Genomic DNA, 23,634 nt, shown 5'->3' with positions numbered 1-23,634 from the left:
GACGTTAAAATATTATAAACACAGGGCCGACAGCTGACAATCGCTTCTTTATTACAGCACCATATGGCGGAACGCGTGTACAGGAGGCGACGTAAAGGACAAAAGCAGGTGTAGCACACAACGCCTGTGGGCGGGCCAATGGGAGGAGCTTCTCATCAAGTTGGCATTGGTAGGCCATGTTAATTGGTGGAGAGTTGTGGGTGGGCGGAGCCGAGACAGTTGGGGTATAAAGGCTTCCGGCACATTTTCCCACAGTGGTGAGAGTCAGTTTGTGACGCAGCTGGAGGAGTTTCGGGGGCAGCGAGGCTCACACATATCATCAGGTTGTTTGTGCTGCGACGCTTCACTGATGCTCGGTCATTGTTTAACGCTCAGTTAACTCGCGGACGTGACCAAATGCTTCTCCATCAGTTCGTGAACGGAGCCCTAGAAGTCATGCACCCTACCGCGCTACAGAAGGACACCACTTTTACCAAAATCTTCGTCGGCGGGTTGCCCTACCACACCAACGACGCCTCTCTGAGGAAATACTTCGAGGCGTTCGGGGACATTGACGAGGCTGTGGTCATAACGGACAGACAGACCGGCAAATCCAGAGGATACGGCTTCGTAAGTCACCCCCCGCACTCACAAGTTAACAATCTTTTGTGTGCTAATCTCTGGATACGGAACACGGCTCCGGCTCCGTCTACACCCTGATGCATATCAAAGTTAATCCGCCCAGCATCATCTTTGTTTTTTTTTTCGCTTAGCTGGCTGTTATTTTATCTTAATGAGGATGACACGAGTTGAAGGCTAACTAAGAAGATTATATATTTCAACATATGTCTGATTCTACCACACACACACCTCAACAGGTTTGTGGGTCTTTGTATGAATTACACACCATTTGTCAAAGCAGTTTGTAGAACAGCATTTAAACCAATACATGCCTACTGAATACTGCTCACATAACTAAGAAAAACTGAATAAAATCAACACACTTAAAATGATTCCCTATTTGTGTCCTTAGTCAGGGGCGTAACTAAGATTTTTTTCTGAGGGTTTGGGGGAGGGGCGTTGCAGTCAGGTTTTGGGTGGCTGTTCTTTCACGGTGCTCTGAATTAGACCTGGATCATATCTGAATTCTGTTACTGTACTGGAAAAGTTATACCTGAGCTCTTTTCCTAATCCTAAGCCATTTAAGTACTAATAAACAATCTGCAAGCTTCCTAAACAGCCGAGTCATCGGTCTGAGAGTTTTTACTGGAAAACTGTGCTTCTATAAATGACTGTTGGATTCGGGGAGTCCAGTCAGATCACCCCACTAACCATCTAACCCCAGTTTACCTTTTCTTCTTACTTAAATAACACACAATGATGCTAAGTATAGTTAAAATATATGTGTGCATGTTGTAACATGTAAAATCAGTTTTACTTTCATACCACAAATGTGTAACAGTCCAATTTTTGAACTGTTCAAAAATTTCATCCTGATTCTCAAAATCGTTAACACATGGCAACATCCGGGTATTTGCCGTTTTAATTTTAATGGCTTAAATCATGTTTGAATGTCTTTAAACAGGGTGTTCATAGTGACTATGGTCTGGAACTTGTTTGATTGGGCTCCATCAGAGGGTAAAAATTTGAAGTCAGAGTGGCTCCTTTTATTTATTTTTTTTAGTCCGGTTGCCAGGTCGGATTGAGGTTTCATCCCTTTTTTTTTTTTTTTTTTTTATGGTCATTAATGATTAGATTCAGTTAGTTTCATGAGTGGGTGCCTGTATTCTGAAATCAACTCCTCACATTTTTAGGAGGAATTTCTTGAAATTTGGTACAAGTCTTTGTTATAGGTTGGTAATACACATTATCATATCACTCAAGTTGGGCCCATTTTTACCAGCATTATGGCCCATGATTAAGTTTCATGAATGGGGTGCCTGCATTCTGAAATCAACTCCTCTTGCATTTTTACTAGGAATTTTGGGAAACCTGGCACAATTCCTTGTTATATCTTGGTAATACACGTGCTGTAATACTGTACAAGATTTATGGCTGTTGATTAACAAACCTGAACACTGTCAGTTTCATGAGTTGGTATTTGCATTCTGAAATCAACTATTGCGTACCTTTATGTTATCAGAATGTGGCAAGCACTTGTACCAAAGCAGAATTTGCCGGTGGGGGATATTGTACTCTCAGAGCACTCTTGCTTGTGCTTGTCAGAATTTAAACCCTAACCCATTTAAAAGAAAGTGATTTGCATGGTCACTCGGGAGACATAAGTTTAAAGCTTCGTTCTGATTCTGGAAGTGCACAACACACATCCAGATGTGGCAACCATGGGTTGGTCCACCCATGGTTGATGCTTCGATGAACATGTTTATTTTCTTTTCATTCATTTTCTATACCTGCTTTAATTAAGGGTCATGGGGGGCTGGAACCTGTCCCAGCAGTCATAGGGCAAAAGGCTGGGTACAACCTGGGCAGTGATATGAGTCTGCCTGGAATTTCTGGATGTCTGGATATTTACATCTGTGGCAAACGTTTCTGGGTTTTTCTTGTTTTCCTGGTCCGTGTCAGGTTTCGTGTTTGTAAAATCGATTGGAAACGTCTCCAATGAGATGCCATAGTGGATATGAAGTCGCATGTTTTCACATCTTCATCTAAAACATCCGAGACTCAAAAATAAATCTAAGGCCCGTATCTCACGGAGTGGCGAATGCTGACAGATGTAGTGAATTTTGGGTTTCATCAGGGTTTATGGGCTGCAAAATTGTTTACAGTTTTTTGGGCCAAAAACAGTATTTCTTGTCACAAATAAATTTTAAACATGTTCAAAATTTCTTCGCCGGTTTATTTTTCCACAAACGCTTGTAAAACAGTTTTAAGTAGTTGTAATACATGTCGCTGAAGTTTTTGTTTTTTGTTGCAGCTGCTCTGACCCAAACAGTGTACCTTTTCTTCTTTTTCTTCCTCTTTCCTCCTCTTCTGCTGGAGGGTAGCTGCAGTAGCAGCCCGACAAAGCAGTTCTTCCTCAATGGCAGTGGAAAGTCATTACTGTGGCATCATTCAACACATAATGAACATTGTGGACATAATTCACCATACCAAGTGTCATCACCTGTGTTTAGTGTGTTCCCTGTTTTGTATGTGATAACACGCCGAGATGTGCGAAGTACATATCAAAAGGTCTTGGCCTCTTTTGATGTGGGTAAAGGGTGATATTTGTTCCTGTTTCCCATTAGTGAGGAAATAAATGACACACAACAGTGTATCATTTATTTCTCTTTTGGTTCACACAACGCAGAGACTTTATAGAACAGCTTGGCCCCACCCATTAACCACACATGGGTCCTGACAGGAAGACATCAAAGCTACTGAGACACTTTGGTATGCGCTTAACACGTGTCAGCGTTTTGTCACATGCGTAACGGGAACAAACATTGCCTATTTCCCATGTAGGGGTCCTGACGGTAAAACATCAAAGGGCCTGAGACCCTTTGGTATGTGCCTCGCACATCTCTGCGTGTTATCGCATGCAGAACCGGGAACACACTCCAACCACAGGTGGAGTGTGGACACTTGGTGTGGTGCATTATGTCCACAATGTCCATTACGTGTAAAATGTGTGCCACACTACGTTCGTCTGCGTTCCCTGCTCCATGTGATATGGGCTTGTTTTTTTTTTTTGTTTTTTTTTTTAAACAAAGTTGGCAAAACACAAAAATCGTAACATTCGTCAGCATTCGCCGCTCTGTAAGATAAGACTTTATTGATCTCACAGTGGAGAAATTCACATGTTACGTCAGCCTTTAAAAAACGCACAAGATGAGTGCGAGTAGAGGAAAATGTGCATCAAACAGCGTGTGCAAAGATAAGCAATAATAATAATACTTGTAACAATATACTACTAGCTTAATGTACAATTGCATTTATCAGGAGCTATGGCTACTTGTAGAGGCAGTAGCTAATAAGTTGTTGTTCCAGATTTTACAGTGAAGTCAGCAGGGTTTTGAAAACATGTCATATTAAAACTACAAGCCAGAACAAGGATGGAACAGTTAATGATTTATAGTACGACAGTTCCATCGTGAATAAGTTCAAGTGAGCCTCGTTAGAGGAAAAGGACCAAAATGACGAGTTTTTAAAAGTTGTTTATACGAAAAACTCACACTCCCAGTAAGCCTTTCATCTTATTATGCTGTGTTATTATTGTGTGTTTTCACTTCTGGACAAGGAAATAGTCTATCACATGTCTTTTTATTAACATGTTCTTGCATTTTAGAATTATTTGCACCATATATTGCTGGTGACATTTTAAAATTTCTGTAGGAACAACTGACCATTCAGAACGTTTGCAGGGAACTCCAAGACTGGTGTAAGGTTGATTTTTATAAGTGGGTGTATTGGGGGTGGGAGGATGACCATATCTGTTCATATGACATAACACAATGTTGTATGTTGATTTTTATATTGAGTGAACAGTGGATATTTGTTAGTCCTGGTAAGACTTGTACTGTTGACACTTTCATTCCTTTTCAACTAATTATTATTATTATTGTTGTTAGTAGTCCAGTGATATTTTTCTCAGTAAGATAGTTTAGTCCATAAAATTAAAAAAAGAAAAACGTGAAGACTGTAGATCAGTGTTTCTCAAAACCCATTGTGATATTCTCAAATGCCTTGTTTAACCCACAACCCAAATATGTTCAGTTTGTTGTCACAAAGGAGTAAATCAACAAGAAAATTTTAAGAAGCTGAATTCGAACTATTTGGACACTTGACAAAAAGCTATTAAGAATAAAAGCTATTAATAGAGTATTGAAATAATTTGTGATTAATTCAATATTTGATTAATTATTGGTTAATCATTACAGCTCTACCAACTACCCAGTAGCTTTAAAGGTCAATGAAAGTCAATAAACCAGTGTTATGTGCCCGTTAACTGAAGATTGGCTGGTATGTGGTAGTCTGAACCTGTATTGGACCAATGTGACACAGGTATATTCACTGTATAAAATGGTCAAAGTGTGGGCCTCAAGCAGCACTCTGTTTTAGACAGGATTGCTTTTTATGGTTTGAAAATACAAATGAGGGCAGAGGTCATCTGACCACATCTGTCATGGCACAGCCATCCAGAGCCTCCCAGTTCTTCAAAAACTGATCTTAAATGGGGCTTACCCTAATGCTGCGTTTACACATAATGACGGCACGTCATGAATGCCATGAAGTACACATTCTTGGCCGCTGATCACGGATGTGGTGATTTGAGGCAGAGGCGTCAGGTGTCCTCAGGAACTGCTGCAACCTGCTACCATGCGTTACGATTAATGGCACGTGTTGCTGGACAGTTATCAGGAACCATTACGCACGGTCAAGAATAATGTTCCACGTTGTTGGACGCTATCGTGTGTAACAGCGCATCGTTAAGTTCTGTCATGTTGTGAATGAGGCGAATTGTCTCCACACATCCAACCATCAGTTGCTGAACAATTCGGATCGCTCCAGTTTGCTCCTCAAAAGCCACAGCAGAAGAAATTTGTGACTACATGCTTAGTTGGGCTCTGTGCCATGGAGTGGCGCAGAGAGGAGGCAACTGAGAAACATATGTGTGGCTCCACGCGGCTCTCGTCTCTCGTTTTCTCAAACATCAGGCACATGCAGCAGGTGGAACACCTGCAGGAGTGCGCTGAGGAGCACTGGAACAAGACTTTTAGCCGACTTGGCATCACTGTCCTTCGGTATACTATAGCAATTAAACTGAATGTGGTGCAGCAGGGTTTAATTGTGCGCAAGTCAGAGAAGAATGCTGTCACGCTCTGTTAAGGATCACCACTAATCAAGACGGATCAACACACTCAGTTGCAACCTCCACGACATGAGGCGAAATGAGGGTGGTGTGTGACATTCGTGGAAGATTTTTTTTTTTTTTTTTTTTGACAGCCAAAGACGAAAGCTCCAAGAAAATCACCCACTTTTAAGAAACTTATTCGGATGCGTTAAGAATGTCAGGAATGTGCCAAGAATGACGCAAATATGACATTTGTAACGTGTCTTTCCTATGTGGAAGCATGGTGCAGCACCAAGTTGTTGCATTCTCAACGCCATCATGCCGATTTTCAAGTTTAGGGTGTTTACTCTGTTTTCTTGGATAATTTTGCTTAAATTTATAGAAATTTGTTGGTTTGCAGCCACACTGAGTGACTCTCTTCTCTCCGTGGCTTTCCTGTATAAGTTCGTAAAGCAGGCATCTCCTGATAATGCAACATGCAAGACTTGGCATGAAATTGGTCTGGTTAACTGTCTCACACACAAAAAAATAAAGTGCTGCTATTGGTGGAATATCAGACATCACGCAAAGGTTTAAGAGTACCATTTCGGTGGGGAAAGTTCACAAACACCTTCAGCAGACTCTCTGTTCACATGAATCGTGAAGACGCGCAATCTGGAAACAAAGCCTATGGATTAGAGAACTGGTGTTTTTTGTGCCATCTCTGGTGGTTAACTTTTTAAATGAATTTTATTTTTACTACTTTTTTTACTTTTCTGCATGCCTTTAAATGGTTAGAGAGATTTTCATCCTTACCTTGTTCTGATTCTTTCAGTTGCTCCCATTTGTTCAGGATCATCACAGCAGATCCAGCACAGATTCACATTGGGATTTGGCACAGGTTTTATGCCGTATACTCTTCCTGGCAAAATTCCAGTGTTAGCTGAACAAATGCACACAGAATTTTGAGAGAAGAAATGAATTTCATCCATTTTGGAATAAGGCCGATCGTAACAAAATGTGGAAAAAGTGAAGCGCATGGGAATACTTTCCGGATGCACCCTATCCTGGGATAGGGTTCAATGCCTCCCTTGACCACGGACAGTATAAGTGGGTGGGATAGTGGTTTGCCATTACTACTCCATGTTGATACTGCACTTTCTACAGCCTCAAATCAGAAAAGTTGAGAGGATATGGAAAATGCCATAATTAGTGCTTACTTAATTTGTATTCTGTTTCATTGCCGACAATATGAACCAAAGTTCTTTCATGTTTTGTGTGGTGAGCTTCATTTCATTCAGTACATAGCCATTCCTGTATTTAAGGTCTGCAACACATTCCACAAAAAGTTGGGATGCTTACTTAGTAATGTTGCTGTTCTTTCTCACAACACTTAACTCATTGAGTGCCAGCCATTTTCAAAGTTCAGAACATCCTAGTGCCAGGATTTTTCAGCATTTGAGTGTTTTTTCAAGACCCATAGGAAATTGAGTTCTATGTCCATGTCAACAACAAAAATACCAAAAGAAACTTCAGACTTTCCTTTATCATCAGAAAAAAAAGTTTGTTTGTATCTCTTTCCATTCTTTAGTAATTGTCTGCAGAACATGGGTGGGTATCACTAAAAATGCTGATTTCTGACAAAAAACTGAGAAAATTGGCTTTTTGTGACAAGCAACATTTCAAGGAGAAAATGTCTTTGATTATAATTGTTTTTGCTTCAGTGACATCTCAAACATGATGAAAAGTGATCCTATTGTATAATGCACCAAAAAAAGAAAAGTCAGGGGAGGGACTCCGTCTGTCTCTTCTCTCGGCGGCGTGTCTTTTCCCTCTGGCTCCCGCGTATCGGACCTTTTTATTTTTATCAAAAACTTGATGGATTTGAATCACGTGTGCTTGCATGAGCCTGTCGATTGCAGCCTTTGTGTGAGGTGTGTCTCGTGCGCTCAGTGTTTTTTCATTCCAAGGAAAAAGACGGAACAACTGGAGCAGTGCGACTGCATCACAGTTTGACAGACAGCCAGGTGGAAACCAGTCGGATTAGGAGCGGTACAACCGTAAGACGTCCGCACAACGGTGGAGAGCGAGCCACGCTCCGGTCCACACTCACACTGCTACCACCCACAGAATGGGTTCCCTTGTGATTACAACTCTAATTTTTTTTTTTTTTTTACACAAGCTAGATCAGCCGATCCCCCCCCCCCCCCCCCCAATAAAAAAATGTAATTGGCGCGATAACGCGTCTTTGGCGCTGAGCGTTACTATCTGAAAAGACGTGTTTAAGCGTCAGTGGCACTCAGTGAGTTAAAGATGATTTGGCATTGTGAATACCAAGTGATGTGTTTCAGTTTTTCTGTCGTAATTTTTCTGCAAGATATGCAGTAGTATGAGGTTGTTGTTTGTGTGAGTGTTTTTTCTAAATTCTCATGTGTTGTCTGTTGGGGACAGGTCAGGACTGTAAGCAGGCTGTTCCAGTACTGGTAACCTCTTCATCATCAGCCACGCCTTTGTAATGTGTGAGGAATGTAGTTTTGCATTGTCTTGTTTAAAAAAAAAAAAATGCATGGATATCCCAGGAAAAGATGTCATCTTGAAGATGGTGTGTATATATTGCTCTAAAATGTAAATGTAATTTTCTGCATAAATGCTGCCATCACAGTAAAAATAGGCAGTAAAAAACACAAAGATGAGAACAATGCAAACCATAACATTAGTGACAACACTATAGTGTATATAGTAAATTTTATGTAGGTAGTGCAAAACACAATTTTTAGGTTGTCTTAGGTGGTCTTTTTTGGGGGGCAGTGTGGGGTGATTGCAGGCCTTAACTGCAGGACTGCTTATGAATTTTGGGTCAAGGATGTACACTGCAAAAACGGAAAGTTGACAGGACATTTTTTTTTTTAGAAATTAGCAATTATAGCTAATCAGTAAACAATAGACATTGTGCTGCAATGCACCATGGGAGTTTGGGGTTTTAAATGTTGTGGTTCATGTTAGTTTAAGAATGTTGTTTTATTTTGTTTTTGTAGGTTAATTGGTTTAGTAAGTTTAGTTAAGTGTTATGTTGCTGTTACTATGAGGGACTAAAGTACCATAAGTGAAAAGTGTAGTGGTTGTAATGTTCTGCCACAGTCTGCTTGTCAAATTACAAGCACCTGCTTACAGCAGAAATGCAGAAAAGACAAAAAGCTTTGTGTGCATGCAATTTTGATCACACACAAACAGGGGACAGCCGACATTTGCCGTTTGTGTATATTGGGTCAAGGATGCCAAGCCTTCGCCAAAACCGATATGAGTTAGGGATGCACAATCCACATTTTTTCACTTTCTTGATCCAGATACCTGAATTTGGTTATCTGCCGATACAATACTATTCCGATACCACAGCTCTAATATTGCTATTATCATTGTTGATTTTCTATGAGGATGTTTTGTATTTCCAGTTATACAGCTTCACGATGAAGTGTTTAAAGGAGGATTTTCTTAAAAAGACCTGAAAGTGCCAGAAGGTATATCTAAGAAGCAAGCCTAGATTTGATGTTTTTGTGAAAGAGTTAAGTACTTCTATTTATAGACTTAAAAGAGAAAAGACAGCACTCTGTCCGTCTCTGTCTCTCTCTCCTTCTCAATTTCAGTGGAGCTTTGACATCAGAAACATGTTTACGTTGTCAAAGCAAGTGTTGGGGCAAAAAAAAATTAGGTCCTCTCCCTCCCTCTAACGTGCATGCGTTCCTTCTCTCTCGCTCTCCCTCTCCCTCACTCGCCGTTTTCCTGCTGAGCAAACTTGGAACATTTTGGAAACATGAAGCCTTTCAACTGTAAAATAAACTGTAAATTTCTAAACGTGAAATTACATTTAGAAATTAGAATACAAAGCATGCGCCTTACACATGTGATGCATGGTTCTCCAATCAGAGCGCAAGTACTCATGACAAAGGCTGGTGAACAAGAGAATGATCTGCTTCGACTCTGTACGCTTGTAGTCACTCGGCTGACACTTTTTACGGCTATAAATGCGATCAAATAATGAAAATAATGAGCCGATATCAAAGTATATCGTGTGCAATTACGCACGTGCACTGCACAAACAATAAATATACTACAGAACAGCACAAACACAATGCGGTGACAGAAATGACGTCATGAACCAGAAACGGCTCTGGACTCGGTTGCTATGATAAAATAAGGAACCTTCTCCATGCGTCCCAGTGCCTTTATGCACAGAGCTGCACGCAACCATCTGATATACTTTTTCTGAGAAGAAGCAAGAATAGCAAAGGTAAACTTTCACCGTCCAGGAAGCTTTGTAGCAGGTTTTTGAGGACAGCGATGTCGAGTCAGGCTCATCGGGTGAGGAGAGTTTTTACACCGACGAGGAGCTGGACTATCTCGTGGGTTTGTATCCAGTTGAGGAGTGAGTATCCAAATGATTATAGGTAATAAGTGCAGTAAAACTGTTACATCTATAGCAAATTGTGATAAACAGCAGTGCATTATGTTGTTTTGAGTGTATGTTTTCCTATTGGAGAATGTGCAGTTTTCCCCTGCCCAGCAGTGTAAACAATATGAACATGTGCGTCTATGCATTTGTTATATGAAACTCACATTTTAGTGATTCTACACTAGTATGCACACATATACTGTAATGTATGTGTACTGACTGTAAAAGCTAAGATTGTAGTTTTACTTTGGGAGTTTACTTGGAGCTCCTTTGTTCCTGTCTGTCACACTTTTTCACACCTTTGGCCTGGGGGGGATGGGGGTACTTAGGTGTGGCCCCTGGGGGATGAAGTCAGTAAGTTTGCTGACTTGTCTTTGTGAGATTACAGTGTAAATGCTATATTGTTATAATATAATAATAGTATAATGAGAGGTATAACAAGGTACACAAAGTAACTTATTTCTCTTTTGTTTTAGTGATGACCCACAGGAGGACGTCAGCAAGCGTGCCCCTTATGGGAGAAGGTGCTTGGAAAAACTGAACAAGCAGCAGTCCACACCATGGAAGTGTTTTCTATGTGATGTCCCTCTGTGCCTGGTGGCTGACAGGAACTGTTTTTTTAAGTACCACCACACCTAATCTGTCAGGATGAGTGACTCATTTATTTATTTATTTAAAAAAATATATATTTTTACTTACCCCAAAAATTCAAAATTTTGCACATTGGTCAAATAGACCTCCAAGATCATATTTCAGCTGTGACTTTGCTTATTCATTGGTGTTTAGTGTGTTTTCCCAATAAAACTTTGTATAATTTATTTTCCGACTAAATTTTTCCTATGCATTTCTTGTTTCTATTTTCTACCTTAATGCAAATACATCAAAGTGTGTATATTATGAAAATTCAGCTTGTCCTAAAAAAAGGGTGTATATACTACTTGATTGTGGCTCATAAGGTGTTGTTATGACAGCATAATAATAATAAAAAAAACATCCAGGCGAGAGAAATGGCCAAAAAGGCCTTAGACCCAGGAGGGTTAATAGGAGTAATATTTTTAGAGAAGTGACATATGTTAGCTAACACCACTGAAAAATGGGCATTGATATTTACATTCTGGACTCACATGTCAATCTTGGCATGTGAGTCAATCATCTCACATGCCAGGTAAATCATCTATATATTAAAAGCATGTATGTGTGCATGTGCAGTTTTATTTTGTAAGTTCAGTGTATGAGGTCTGTTAAAAAAGCATCGGACCTCTTTATTTTTTTTTTTCAAAAACCTGATGGATTTGAATCATGTGCTTGCATGAGCCAACCTTGAACCTTCGTGCACATGTGTGAATTTTTTCACACCTGTCGGTTGTGTCATTTGCTTATAAGCAGCCTTTGTGTGAGGATGGGTGTAGTCTCTCTGCGTTTTTTCATTCCAAGGAAAAAGACGGAACGACTGGAGCAGCGCGACTACATCATATTTTGCCAGAAACTGGGCGACAGCCAGGTGGTAACCTTCCGGATTATTCAGACGGCTTTGGTGACGATCCTATGAGCATCACACAGATTAAGGAGCGGTACAACCGGTTTTAAAGACATCTGCACAACAGTGGAGAGCGAGCCACGCTCCCGGTGGCCATCAACATGCTGAAATGACCAGATCATTTCCAAAAGCGCCTCCATGTTGAAGTCTCACAGGACATGTTGTGACATGCTCACCTCTTCCACAATTTCTCAGATAGTCACACGACTGAAAAGCCACCGAAAGCCGTCTGAATCTTCCGAATGGTGGAAGAGGTGGGCATGTCACATGTCCTGTGAGACTTCAACATGAAGGCGCTTTTGCTCCGCCATCAGCTTTGTGTCGAAGCCATCGGCATGAATTTTGCTGCAACTCTTTTCATGGCCAAATCTTCTTTCACAGTGGTATATGCAGAGAAAGTGCTGATGTCCACCTCTTCCGCAATTTCTTGGATAGCCACATGACGGTCCCGCATCACCACAGCGTTGATTTTGGAAATGATCTGGTCATTTCAGCATGTTGATGGCCGCATGGAGCATGGCTTGCTCTCCACCGTTGTGCAGACATCTTTAAACCGTTTGTACTGCTCCTTAATCTGTGTGATGCCCATAGGATCATCACTGAAAGCCGTCTGAATAATCTGAATGGTTTCCACATGGCTGTCGCCCAGTTTCTGGCAAAATTTGATGCAGTCGCGCTGCTCCAGTCGTTCCGTCTTTTTCCTTGGAATGAAAAAACAGAGATACTACACCCATCCTCACACAAAGGCTGCTTACCAGCAAATGACGCAATCGACAGGCGTGAAAAAATTCACGCATGTGCACGAAGGTTCAAGGTTGGCTCAGCAAGCACACGTGATTCAAATAATCAGGTTTTTGAAAAATAAAAAGGTCCGATACTTTTCTAACAGACTTCGTAAGTACATAATAGAGTTGTAAATACATGGATGACACAAGAAAGTGAAAACACCTATTTCCATTGTGGTCCGTTTAACAGGAAATAAAAGGGCTGAGTTATTGTGGCCAGTGTAAGGCACACCTGTGCAGTAATCATGCTGTCTAATCTGCATCTTGATAAGCCACACCTGTGAGGTGGGATAAATTATCTCAGCAAAGAAGTGTTCACTAACACAGACTTAGACAGATTTGTGGCATATTTGAGAGAAATACAGTTGTATGTAAATGTTTAAGCACCCCTGATGAGTTCCATGATTTTACTTCATAAATCATTGGTTGTTTGGATCAGAAAGTTCAGTTAAATATATCGTATAGCAGATGAAGACATTGATATATGAGAAGTGAAATAAAGTTTCTACCATTTACAGAAAGTGTGCAATAATTATTTAAAGTAGACCTGCATTGAAATAAATATGGTCAGGTTTCAGAAAGTAATAGCTATGTATTTATAAGACCCTTGTGAATGCAGTAAAGTAAATCTGTAAGCCCAAATTTGTAATTCAGCGGAGAAATATTCATTTAAAAATGACATTTGCAGCTAAAACGTAGCTCTCTGTGAAAACAGAGCACAGCTCGTCTCGGCAGTCGGAGCCCCAGAGCTCCATGGACACAGAGGTTTATATATTTTTAATGACTGGGATTCTTTGCAGGTCTCGCCTCCATATCCCGCGATGGTACTGGAGGCGACACCACTCAATCAAACGGCGTATGAAAAAGTCCCCGAAAATAATTTTCAAGCACAAATAAAAGAAATGTGTACTCACCAAACGTGCCGCAAGACAATATGAAGTTTTAAAAAAAGTAGATCCTTCCGTACAAGACAAGAAAAAGGTGCAGATGCAAACTGACGTAAATCCACAAATTACAGTTGGCGCGCAATGCATGCTGGGAGAGAGGGTTCTTCTCCGTGACGTCTCGGCAGCGTCCATGATGAGAGGGACAGTTTTGCGGAGGGCTAAATGTTAGCTGTAAATTTTGTCATTTTTAAATGAAGATTTTTCCGTTGAATGACAGATCTGGGCTTCCAGATTTACTTTACTACATTCAGAAGGATCTTGTGTAAATGTAAGTCATTTTTTTGGTCCAAAGATCTGACTTCATTTATTTCAATGCAGGTCTACTTTAAACAAAATTAGGCAGGTGCATAAATTTGGGCACCCTTGTCCTTTAATTGATTTGAATACATTTAGAACTAATTATTGGAACACAAAATTGGTTTGGTAAGCTCATTGACCCTGGACCTCCTTACACAGGTGAATCCAATCATGAGAAAGGGTATTTAAGGTGGCCATTTGCAAATATTTCTCCACTTTGCATCTCTTCTGAGTGGCAACATGGGGGCCTCTAACCACCTCTCAAATGACCTGAAAACAAAGATTGTTCAGCATCATGGTTTAGGGGAAGGATACAGAAAGCTATCTCAGAGATTTCAGCTGTCAGTTTCCACTGTGAAGAACATAGTGAGGAAATGGAAGACCACAGGCACAGTACTAGTTGAGGCTCGAAGTGGCAGGCCAAGAAAAATCTCAGATAAGCTGAAGTGAAGAATGGTGAAAACAGTCATAGTCAACCCACAGATCTGCTCCAAAGACCTACAACATGATCTTACTGCAGATAGTGTCTCTGTGCCATCGTTCAACTATACAGCGCACTTTGCACAAGGAGATGCTGTATGGGAGAGTATGCAGAGGAAGTCTTTTCTGCGTACACGCCACAAACAGTCGCTTGAGGCATGCTAAAGCACATTTGGACAAGCCAGCTTCATTTGGAATAAGGTGCTGTGGACTGATGAAACTAAAATTAAGGTATTTGGACATAACAAGTGATGGTATGCATGACAGAAAAAGAACACAGCATTCCAAGAAAAAAAACTTGATAACTAGAGTAAAATTTAGAGGTGGTTCCATCATGCTGTGGGGCCAGTGCAGGTACTGGGAATCTTGTTGTTGAGGGTCATGTGGATTTCAGTCAGTATAGCAGATCCTTGAACAGTGTTCAAGAATCAGTGACAAAGTTGAAGTTGTGCCAGGGCTGGATCTTTAAACAAGACAACGACCCTAAACACTGCTCAAAATCTACTAAGTGATGTTTTATCACTCTGTGGTCTCCAGCGTCATCTTCTATGCTGTAGTGTGCTCCGGCAGCAGCTGACACGAACAAACTCAATGAGCTCATCAGGAGAGCTGGCTCTGTCCTGGGGGCAGAACTGGAGTCTGTGATTGAAGTGTCAGAGAAGCATGTTGAGAAAACTGCTCACCATCCATGACAGGACCTCCCACCACCCTGTATGCCACACTGATGTCCTGTCAGAGCACCTTCAGCAAAAGACTGAGGCCACTGAGGTGCACCACAGAATGTCACAAGAGCTTCTTCCTACCTGTGGCAATCAGACTGTGTAACTCCTCCCCCTTCTGCAGGTTGAATACATAACACTCAGTTTTTCAGTTGCTTAGAGCTATGTGCAGTACTGTCAGCGTCTTGTGCAAGTGTCTTCAGTCATTTTGCATAAACATGTACTCATTGTTCTCACTGTGCAAAAAAGCAATGTCTACTGTTTTAGCACTGTGGCAAAACAGTTTCCTTCGAGATCAATGTGTGTATGTACAAAAATATATAACAAATGAAGGCCGAACACCGAAGCTCAGCTAACAGCCTAATATTGGTACAGGTATTTATTACGTCCACAAAGGACATAAAATCATCTGCCTGGCCTGGTAGCCAGATTACAGCAAAACTACTGCATGTATTTTGACGGAATTTTCACCACAGATAGATGTTTTGACAGGAGAATCCATTAAATTTTGGAGGTGATCCAGATTCTGGATCATGTTTCACTTTATATAGCCTTTGAAGGATTACTGTTTGCAGGTTTACGTCAAAACTACTTCACCAATTCTCACCATTTTCACCATGGACACATATTAGGCCATGAAGACTCTACAGCATTTTGCAGGTGCTCTGGATCCGGATTATGGATCAAGATTTCACTTTAAGTTTTGAAGGATTGCGTCAAAACTACTTCACGGATTCTCACCAAATTTGCACCACAGATGGACATTTGGGCATGGAAGACTCCACTGCATTTTGGAGGTGATCTGGATTGGCAGATATTTGGCAGATAATGCAGATATTTTTCAAAAATCTCTGTTCTTGTTTAATCATATTTCTGGGGGAGCTAAGCGGTGGCTCACATAACTGTTTTGCTTTGACATGGCCATTCAAAATTATGACCTGCTCTTTTCAGTAATCATAAATTTAAGACCTAATGTCATGAAGCTACTGATAGCTGCTACAAATGCTAACACTGTTAGTATCCAAAATTACACAATTTCTCTCTACTGAAATACTGGTGCCGACACATCTTAGATGATCTGTTCTGAGAAATAATCACACAACAAGCCATATTATCTCAGATTTTTTAAATAAAATGCTCAAAAGACTGGTCTCTACAGTAGTTGCAGCCTGCTGAGTCTCTGGCAGACTGAAACATCAACATGAAGGGTGGGGGTGGGGCATCAACACACAAGCTGTCATTCAAAGTGGCCACGCCCCGAATGTTTTGGGATAACTGGGCTTTAGTGAAAGTAAAAATGAACATGCCATCTGAAAGACAGTAAATGCATATTTAAATTAGATCACTTATATGGCTTTAATCTTATATGTATTTTGATCTAGGAGATATTTATTTCTTCATCTTGTTTCAGCAGAGTACTGAGCAACAGTATGTTCAAAGATGATGATGAATTTTCCCACAAAAAAATGACTACCCATGGCTAATATTTAGTCTTTGTCAGATAATTCACTTTGGCTAATGTTATGGTCACTGCAGTTTATTTATTTTTAATTATTTGTATTTTGCATTATACATTATAACAAATGGGTATTTCTGTTGACAAATGAAATTGAGATGACCACACAAAACATGAAATATCTTTGGGTTATGCTGTCTGCACAGAACTAAGAATCAAAGTAAACGTAAGGATCACTGCATAACCCCCTGCCCATTAAGAATCTCATCACACATTCAGTTACACTTGTGTCTCTTTGAAAACAAGATGTTACATATGCCATAACATTTTCAAACTTCTTCAGCTAGTTAGTCCCATGTGATCCTTATTTGTTTCTTTGTAGCTCTCAGTGTCCCGTGGTTTCCATAGTAGAAAGAGCTTGAATCTTCGACTGGACTGGGTTGCTTGACGTGAGGATTGTTTCGCTTCAAATCGCAGAAGCTTCCTCAGCTAAAATTCTTGCTCTGGTGGTCCTGAATTCTGTCTTGACTCTTGTAGAGAAGAATAATCAAGAAGTCACAAAAGCTGGAGTTTTAAACCTAAAAAAAAGTAGGCGCCAGTGGACCTCAGTCTGCAGTTCATCTCCACCTTAAAGGCACTAACCACACATTTGAGGACAAGGAAGTTAAAATATTAGCCAGAGAGAAGAAATGGTTTGAGAGAGGGGTCAAGGAGGCATTCTTTGTGAAACGTTTGAAACCCAGCCTTAACCGGGGAGGGGGTCTGAGACACGTTTTATCCCCTGTTTACAATGGGGTACTCAGGTCAAAGCAGTTTCAGTCTTTTGCTCATGGTAATGAGTAATTCACGTCATCAGCAGTCGTCAAGGGAGCCATCAGGACAGGGTCCCTCCCATCATTAGGAGGGACAGCTGCCCTGTCATTAGGAGGGTGCTAACTAGAGCACAATAGGTGCTAATTAGAGCTATTGTTTAGTCACTGGCCTATAGCAGTCTGCCTCTCGGTAGGAGGGGTCTGGTTAGGTTTAAAACTCCAGCTTTTGTGACTTCTGATTATTCTCTACAAGAGTCAAGACAGACAGAAGTCAGACCACCAGAGCAAGAATTTAGCTGAGGAAGCTTCTGTGATTTGAAGCGAAACGTCCTCGCATCAAGCAACCAGTCCAGTCGAAGATTCAAGCTCTTTCTACTATGATCCTTATTGGTTCATAATCTGGCACTGGCACCAAGGAAACACAATTAGAAGAGGGTGCCGGTACAATAAGCTACAGTGTGAAACTCTGCAGACTACACCACTGACACAGACCCCACTGGTGTTGGTCACATTTTGCAGGTCAGTCAGTTGGTGATAACATGGTGAAGAATGTGTTGCACTTCTGGTTCATAAGATGTGCTGCACTGAGTTCACCTCTAGTTTTGTGTCTGTAGATTGCCTGGCCAATTCTAAAATGTATGTTGATTATTTAAAAAAAAACGAAACAAAAAAACCCACTTTTGCCTCTACTGTCTGTTTTATTTTACAATGATGCTGTTAGAGGAAGTGCTGGTTACATGATACCTCGAGTCTCAGCCACAATTCAATTCAGATTAGTGAAAGATATTAAACAATGTCTGTTTCTACCCTCAATACAGTGGATTATCATGCCCCACATGAATAAAGATAGACTTTCTTTGATAGAGCACAGAAGCCGAAAAAGAAATGCAAATATTTACAAGAGCCATGGAGTAATGCATGAACACTAATGTTGTGTCAGGCCAAAGAAGGAATGGAAAATAGTATGCAGTATGTTGCTGTTTATTTCTGAAGGCAGGATTGTAAGACAATTGTGCTCATTGTTTACACATCAGCTCCCAACTCTGTACTTCAAGTCTGCTGGTGTCCAACGGCTGCATACGGAGTCCGGTGTTTCAGGTTAGACAGGCTTGGGCCGGTGTGGGTGCTGCCTTGGGGTTGACACAACTTGCATCTACCTGTAATGAAGCTCTCGCACTGCCTCTGCACTGTTTAACTGTTCCCCAATAGAGGGAACGTTTTCTGTCAGAAGTGGCAGGCAGTTGGGAAGGGGAGGTGCCCCAGAGCTGAGCTCACCTTTTTTCTAAACCACACTTCAGAGGTGGATTAGTAGAACCCCCACAGCAGGCTCTTTACAGTGTAAACACAGTCCTGCTCCTTCCTGTGTTCACAACACACAGTGGACTTTGTTCAGGATTGTTCCACTATGAAGAGGCAAATGGTTTTTAAATGTCTCTTTAAAAAATTCAGGCCATGGTGTGTGTCCATACGCTGAGGTGACTTGAACCCTCTGAGTTGGCAGAATGTGGCAATCAAAGCAGAATGCCCTTGGCTCATGCCAGGATGCAGGGAGGGGCGGACTAATGCCAACTCTCCTTAATATTTTGCCCTTAATTCGATAAGCCCTTGTTGCTCTTCTCCATTTTTCAGCAGGCTTACCGTGGCGGTCAGATGGCTCCCCACTGGAGTAGTTTCCAGAACCTGGGACAGTTTGCCTTTCATTGTGTAGAGAAGCTGAGTATCACAGTGAAAGGCCCACAGGGGCACTTCATTATTAGAAAAACAGTCAATTTCAGGCGTGTGAAGCGTGGCATTTTTGTTGCTGCTTTGAATAATACTGTGTTCCTAGCAATGAGACAAAGTGGTTTCAGCTGTGGCACTTGTTAATAATTCTGACTGTTGGCAGGTGACGATGACGGATCGGGGCGCAGCAGAGAGGGGCCTGCAAGGATCCCAACCCAATCATCGATGGGGAGGAAGGCCAATGTCAACCTGGCTTACTTGGGTGCAAACCCCGCAGCATCCAGACAGGTGGGGGTAACACTGGTACAAGGCAGGACTTGGCACATTAGTTTCTTGGCCACATGCATGATTTTATTGGTGCTTAGAGCTCCTTTGAAAATGTTCTCCATTTGTTTGTGGTGGATTGTAAACAGGCTCTGTCTGTGCCCTCTGTGCATTGTTCTCTGGTCCTCCTCTGTAAATGCAAATGCTGTATCTGACAGCCAGCCCCCTGTCTTCCAGGCATATCCCTCGGAGTCCAGCCCATTCACCCAGCACTCATCCAGAGGCAGTATGGGTAAGTGAGCGGGAATGGGTGCTTGTCTTCTGGTTTACTGTTTTTTTTTTTTTTTTCTTTCTAGTGAACAAGGCCTCTAGAAAGTACATGTCAGTTTCTGTGACTGCATGCAACCCTGCAAGTATTCTATTAACATATTTGAGTTTTGTGGGGCTGGGAGATTGTTCACATATCTGTGGTAATAGAAGTGCATTCCAGAGGTGAATGTGTGACTCGTTTGTTAGCTTCTGTCAGGAGGATTGCAACTTGTGTACCTGGCTGAGTGGGCTCCATCTCTGAGAATACTCGCCAAAAGTGGCCTTGTTGTAGACACCAGCACGGGTCGCGGTTAAGGCCCACAGTCTGTTGAGCAGCAAAGGACTGTTTGACTGCACTAGTGACACTCCTGATCCCCTGCAGCTCTCAATATCATTCCTCAAGCTACAGCTTGCACAAATTCATCTCTGCACATACAAACTTCAACTCTGTCTGCATGATTGATAACCATCTTTATGAATGTTTGCATAATCAGGTTTCTGGGAAAAAAAAAATTACACATCCTAACACCACAAAATTTCATTAAGGACACTCTTGAAATACTGTGCCGGTATATGCCATTCTGTCCAAAAATAGTTTGCTCTTTTACAAAACAAAACAATGTTATGAAGTTGAGTCTGAGGATTTGGAGGCACTGTTTTTACACTTGAACAGTTGTACAGCAGTGTTCCTATACCTGCTCTTCCCCCCCCCCCCCCCCCCCCACTTCCTCTCCCTTTGGCTCCTCCCAGCAAGGATATTTTAAAATATAAATAAAGTAATGAGGATTGTGAGGGTGTTGGTGCTGCATAAACAGAAATGGCTGTGAAACTGCTCATAAGCTCTAGTGGAGTCTCTGTTCAGACTATAATGAGCTGGAATACCACACAAGATCCTGAGTATTATCAGTTTTTGTCTCTATTCTGGTCTGTGCAGCTAGTGGAACTTGATGCTTTGAGTGAACTGCACAGGCTCCAGTTTTATAGCTTATAGGCTTCAGTCTTCCCTAATTTGTCACGGATGAGGAGCGGCCACAGAATCTGTCTGAAGAAAAGCATACATGTAACAATGACAACAGCTGCAACTAAAGACCATTTCATTTTTCATTAAACTTTTGTTGGTTTGTTGCTTTTGTTTAGTGTACAACCCCTGGCAAAAATTATGGAATCACCGACCTCGGAGGATGTTCTTTCAGTTGTTTAATTTTGTAGAAAAAAAGCAGATCAGACATGACACAAAACTAAAGTCATTTCAAATGGAAACTTTCTGGCTTTAAGAAACACTAAGAAATCAGGAAAAAAAAAAAAAAATTGTGGCAGTCAGTAACGGTTACTTTTTAGACCAAGCAGAGGGAAAATAATATGGACTCAATTCTGAGGAATAATTATGGAATCACCCTGTAAATTTTCATCCCAAACTAACACCTGCATCAAATCAGATCTGCTCGTTAGTCTGCATCTAAAAAGGAGTGATCACACCTTGGAGAGCTGTTGTACCAAGTGGACTGACATGAATCATGGCTCCAACACGAGAGATGTCAATTGAAACAAAGGAGAGGATTATCAAACTCTTAGAGAGTAAATCATCACGCAATGTTGCAAAAGATGTTGGTTGTTCAGTCAGCTGTGTCTAAACTCTGGACCAAATACAAACAACATGGGAAGGTTGTTAAAGGCAAACATACTGGTAGACCAAGGAAGACATCAAAGCGTCAAGACAGAAAAAGTAATATGTCTCAAAAATCGAAAATGCACAACAAAACAAATGAGGAACGAATGGGAGGAAACTGGAGTCAACGTCTGTGACCGAACTGGAAGAAACCGCCTAAAGGAAATGGGATTTACATACAGAAAAGCTAAACGAAAGCCATCATTAACACCTAAACGGAAAAAAACAAGGTTACAATGGGCTAAGGAAAAGCAATCGTGGACTGTGGATGACTGGATGAAAGTCATATTCAGTGATGAATCTCGAGTCTGCATTGGGCAAGATGATGATGCTGGAACTTTTGTTTGGTGCCATTCCAATGAGATTTATAAAGATGACTGCCTGAAGAGAACATGTAAATTTCCACAGTCAGTGATGATATGGGACTGCATGTCAGGTAAAGGCACTGGGGAGATGGCTGTCATTACATCATCAATAAATGCACAAGTTTACATTGATATTTTGGACACTTTTCTTATCCCATCAATTGAAAAGATGTTTGGGGATGATGAAATCATTTTTCAAGATCATAATGCATCTTGCCATAGAGCAAAAACTGTGAAAACATTCCTTGCAAAAAGACAATAGGGTCAATGTCATGGCCTGCAAATAGTCCGGATCTTAATCCAATTGAAAATCTTTGGTGGAAGTTGAAGAAAATGGTCCATGACAAGGCTCCAACCTGCAAGCTGATCTGGCAACAGCAATCAGAGAAAGTTGAAGCCAGATTGATGAAGAGTACTGTTTGTCACTCATTAAGTCCATGCCTCAGACTGCAAGCTGTTATTAAAAGCCAGAGGTGGTGCAACAAATACTAGTGTGTTGGAGCTTTTCTTTGTTTTTCCATGATTCCGTTAATTTTTTCCTCAGAATTGAGTGATTCCAGATTTTTTTTTTCCCCTCTGCTTGGTCTAAAAAAAGTAACCTTACTGACCTGCCACAATTTTTTTTTTTTTCCTGATTTCTTATAGTGTTTCTAAAGCCAGAAGTTGCATTTGAAATGACTTTAGTTTTGTGTCATGTCTGTTTTTTTTTTTTTTACAAAAGTAAACAACTGAAAGAACATCCTCCGAGGCTGGTGATTCCATAATTTTTGCCAGGGGTTGTATAAATACCAAATGGTCATTAATTCATATTGCTCTTTTCTCAGGGAAAAAAACGTTTTAGTTAATGGCAGTTTGTCTGTATTACAGCATTTGGAAGAGATATCATTTGATTTAAACGGTGATTCGCTTTGAAGTTATTCATTCCGACTGACTGTCTCAGCAGAGAGCCGCGCAGTGTTTGGAGGATGATTCACGTTTCTTGACTGCAGCAAGACATGAGTCCCAGTTAGTGACCTTTAATCTCACACAAGAGGACTCCACATTAACATGTTTATGGCTTTGAGAGGGGTTAAGAAGCAGACTTGCCACTTCTGAAGAGCAGCAAATCAAAGAACCAATGAGCCCAGCGGATCGAAGCATTGCTTCACGCTTCAAAAACTGGAGTCGCGCTGCAGAAGCGGTTCCTTACAGACCCGTTGCAGGGTCTGTAATCAATGAGAGGAAATGATCATTTTCTGACAAACACCCCTCAAAACGATGGCTGCTCTGAAGGACCGATAAGGGAATAGTTAAGCACAAAGACTATTGATATCGATGGATCAATCATTTTGTTTTGCCTATTTAAAGCCAGGAGACTCGCTGCACTTAAATAATTAAGTACGATGGATTATAATTCATCTCTCGCTGTCCGTTTTGTCCTCCTTGTTAAAAATAAAACGACATGCAATTTGTCCTTCTCACTCCAGTAAACAGCAACAGTTGAAAATGATTAACTTTTGACCCCACATCCCATCTTGTTGCCCAGCTGCTGCAGTCACAGCCAGAGGTGGCGGCTGGCTGTGTACAGAGCATCTGGAAAGTATTCACAGCGCATCACTTTTCCAACATTTTATGTTGCAGCCTTATTCCAAAATGGAGTAAATTCTCTCCTAACACGTTTTGAAGACTTGTGGAGGCAGGGGGACACTGGAAAGTCCTTCGACGTGATATGTTCCTGTCACCATGGTGAGCATGTGCAGCAGTGCTGCCCTGAGGATTACAGCAGTGCTGCTTTGAGCCGTGAGTCTGACAGGTGCTGGATCATATTACAGTCTTTACACCCCCTTAATTTCCCATAACTACCACCCCAGAGATGGAGAGAGGGACCCAGAGCACCTGTCTGAGGTTTTGTTGTGTGGTGGTTGACAGATTCAGAGCCTTGAAGCTGCTTTTCCTCCAGTCTGTAGTCTCTCAGAACTGATGCTGGCTCTGGACGAAGCAGGATTTTGAACTGCGCAAGGAGCTGCATCTCAGAATGCAAAGGTCTGCATCAGTTGGACTGGACAATAAACAGATGTGAACCTCCGATTGTGCTTT

General features: G+C 41.3%; 1 protein-coding gene across 1 annotated transcript in view; it reads left to right on the top strand.

Annotated features, from left to right (window-relative positions):
* The first annotated feature begins 234 nt into the window (after positions 1-234).
* Positions 235-23,634, top strand: part of LOC117507372 (RNA-binding protein 38-like) — a 43,158-nt gene continuing 19,758 nt past the window's right edge. The window contains 4 exon segments of the mRNA XM_034167217.1: positions 235-609; positions 19,118-19,150; positions 19,152-19,242; positions 19,456-19,510. Of these exon segments, the coding sequence (XP_034023108.1) occupies positions 397-609; positions 19,118-19,150; positions 19,152-19,242; positions 19,456-19,510 (392 nt within the window). The 5' untranslated portion in view covers positions 235-396.

Source organism: Thalassophryne amazonica, chromosome 3 (assembly GCF_902500255.1).
Source record: "Thalassophryne amazonica chromosome 3, fThaAma1.1, whole genome shotgun sequence".
Taxonomy (NCBI): Eukaryota; Metazoa; Chordata; class Actinopteri; order Batrachoidiformes; family Batrachoididae; genus Thalassophryne; species Thalassophryne amazonica.
The sequence above is the reverse complement of the archived record's forward strand: the minus strand, read 5'-3'. Positions and strand labels throughout refer to the sequence as shown.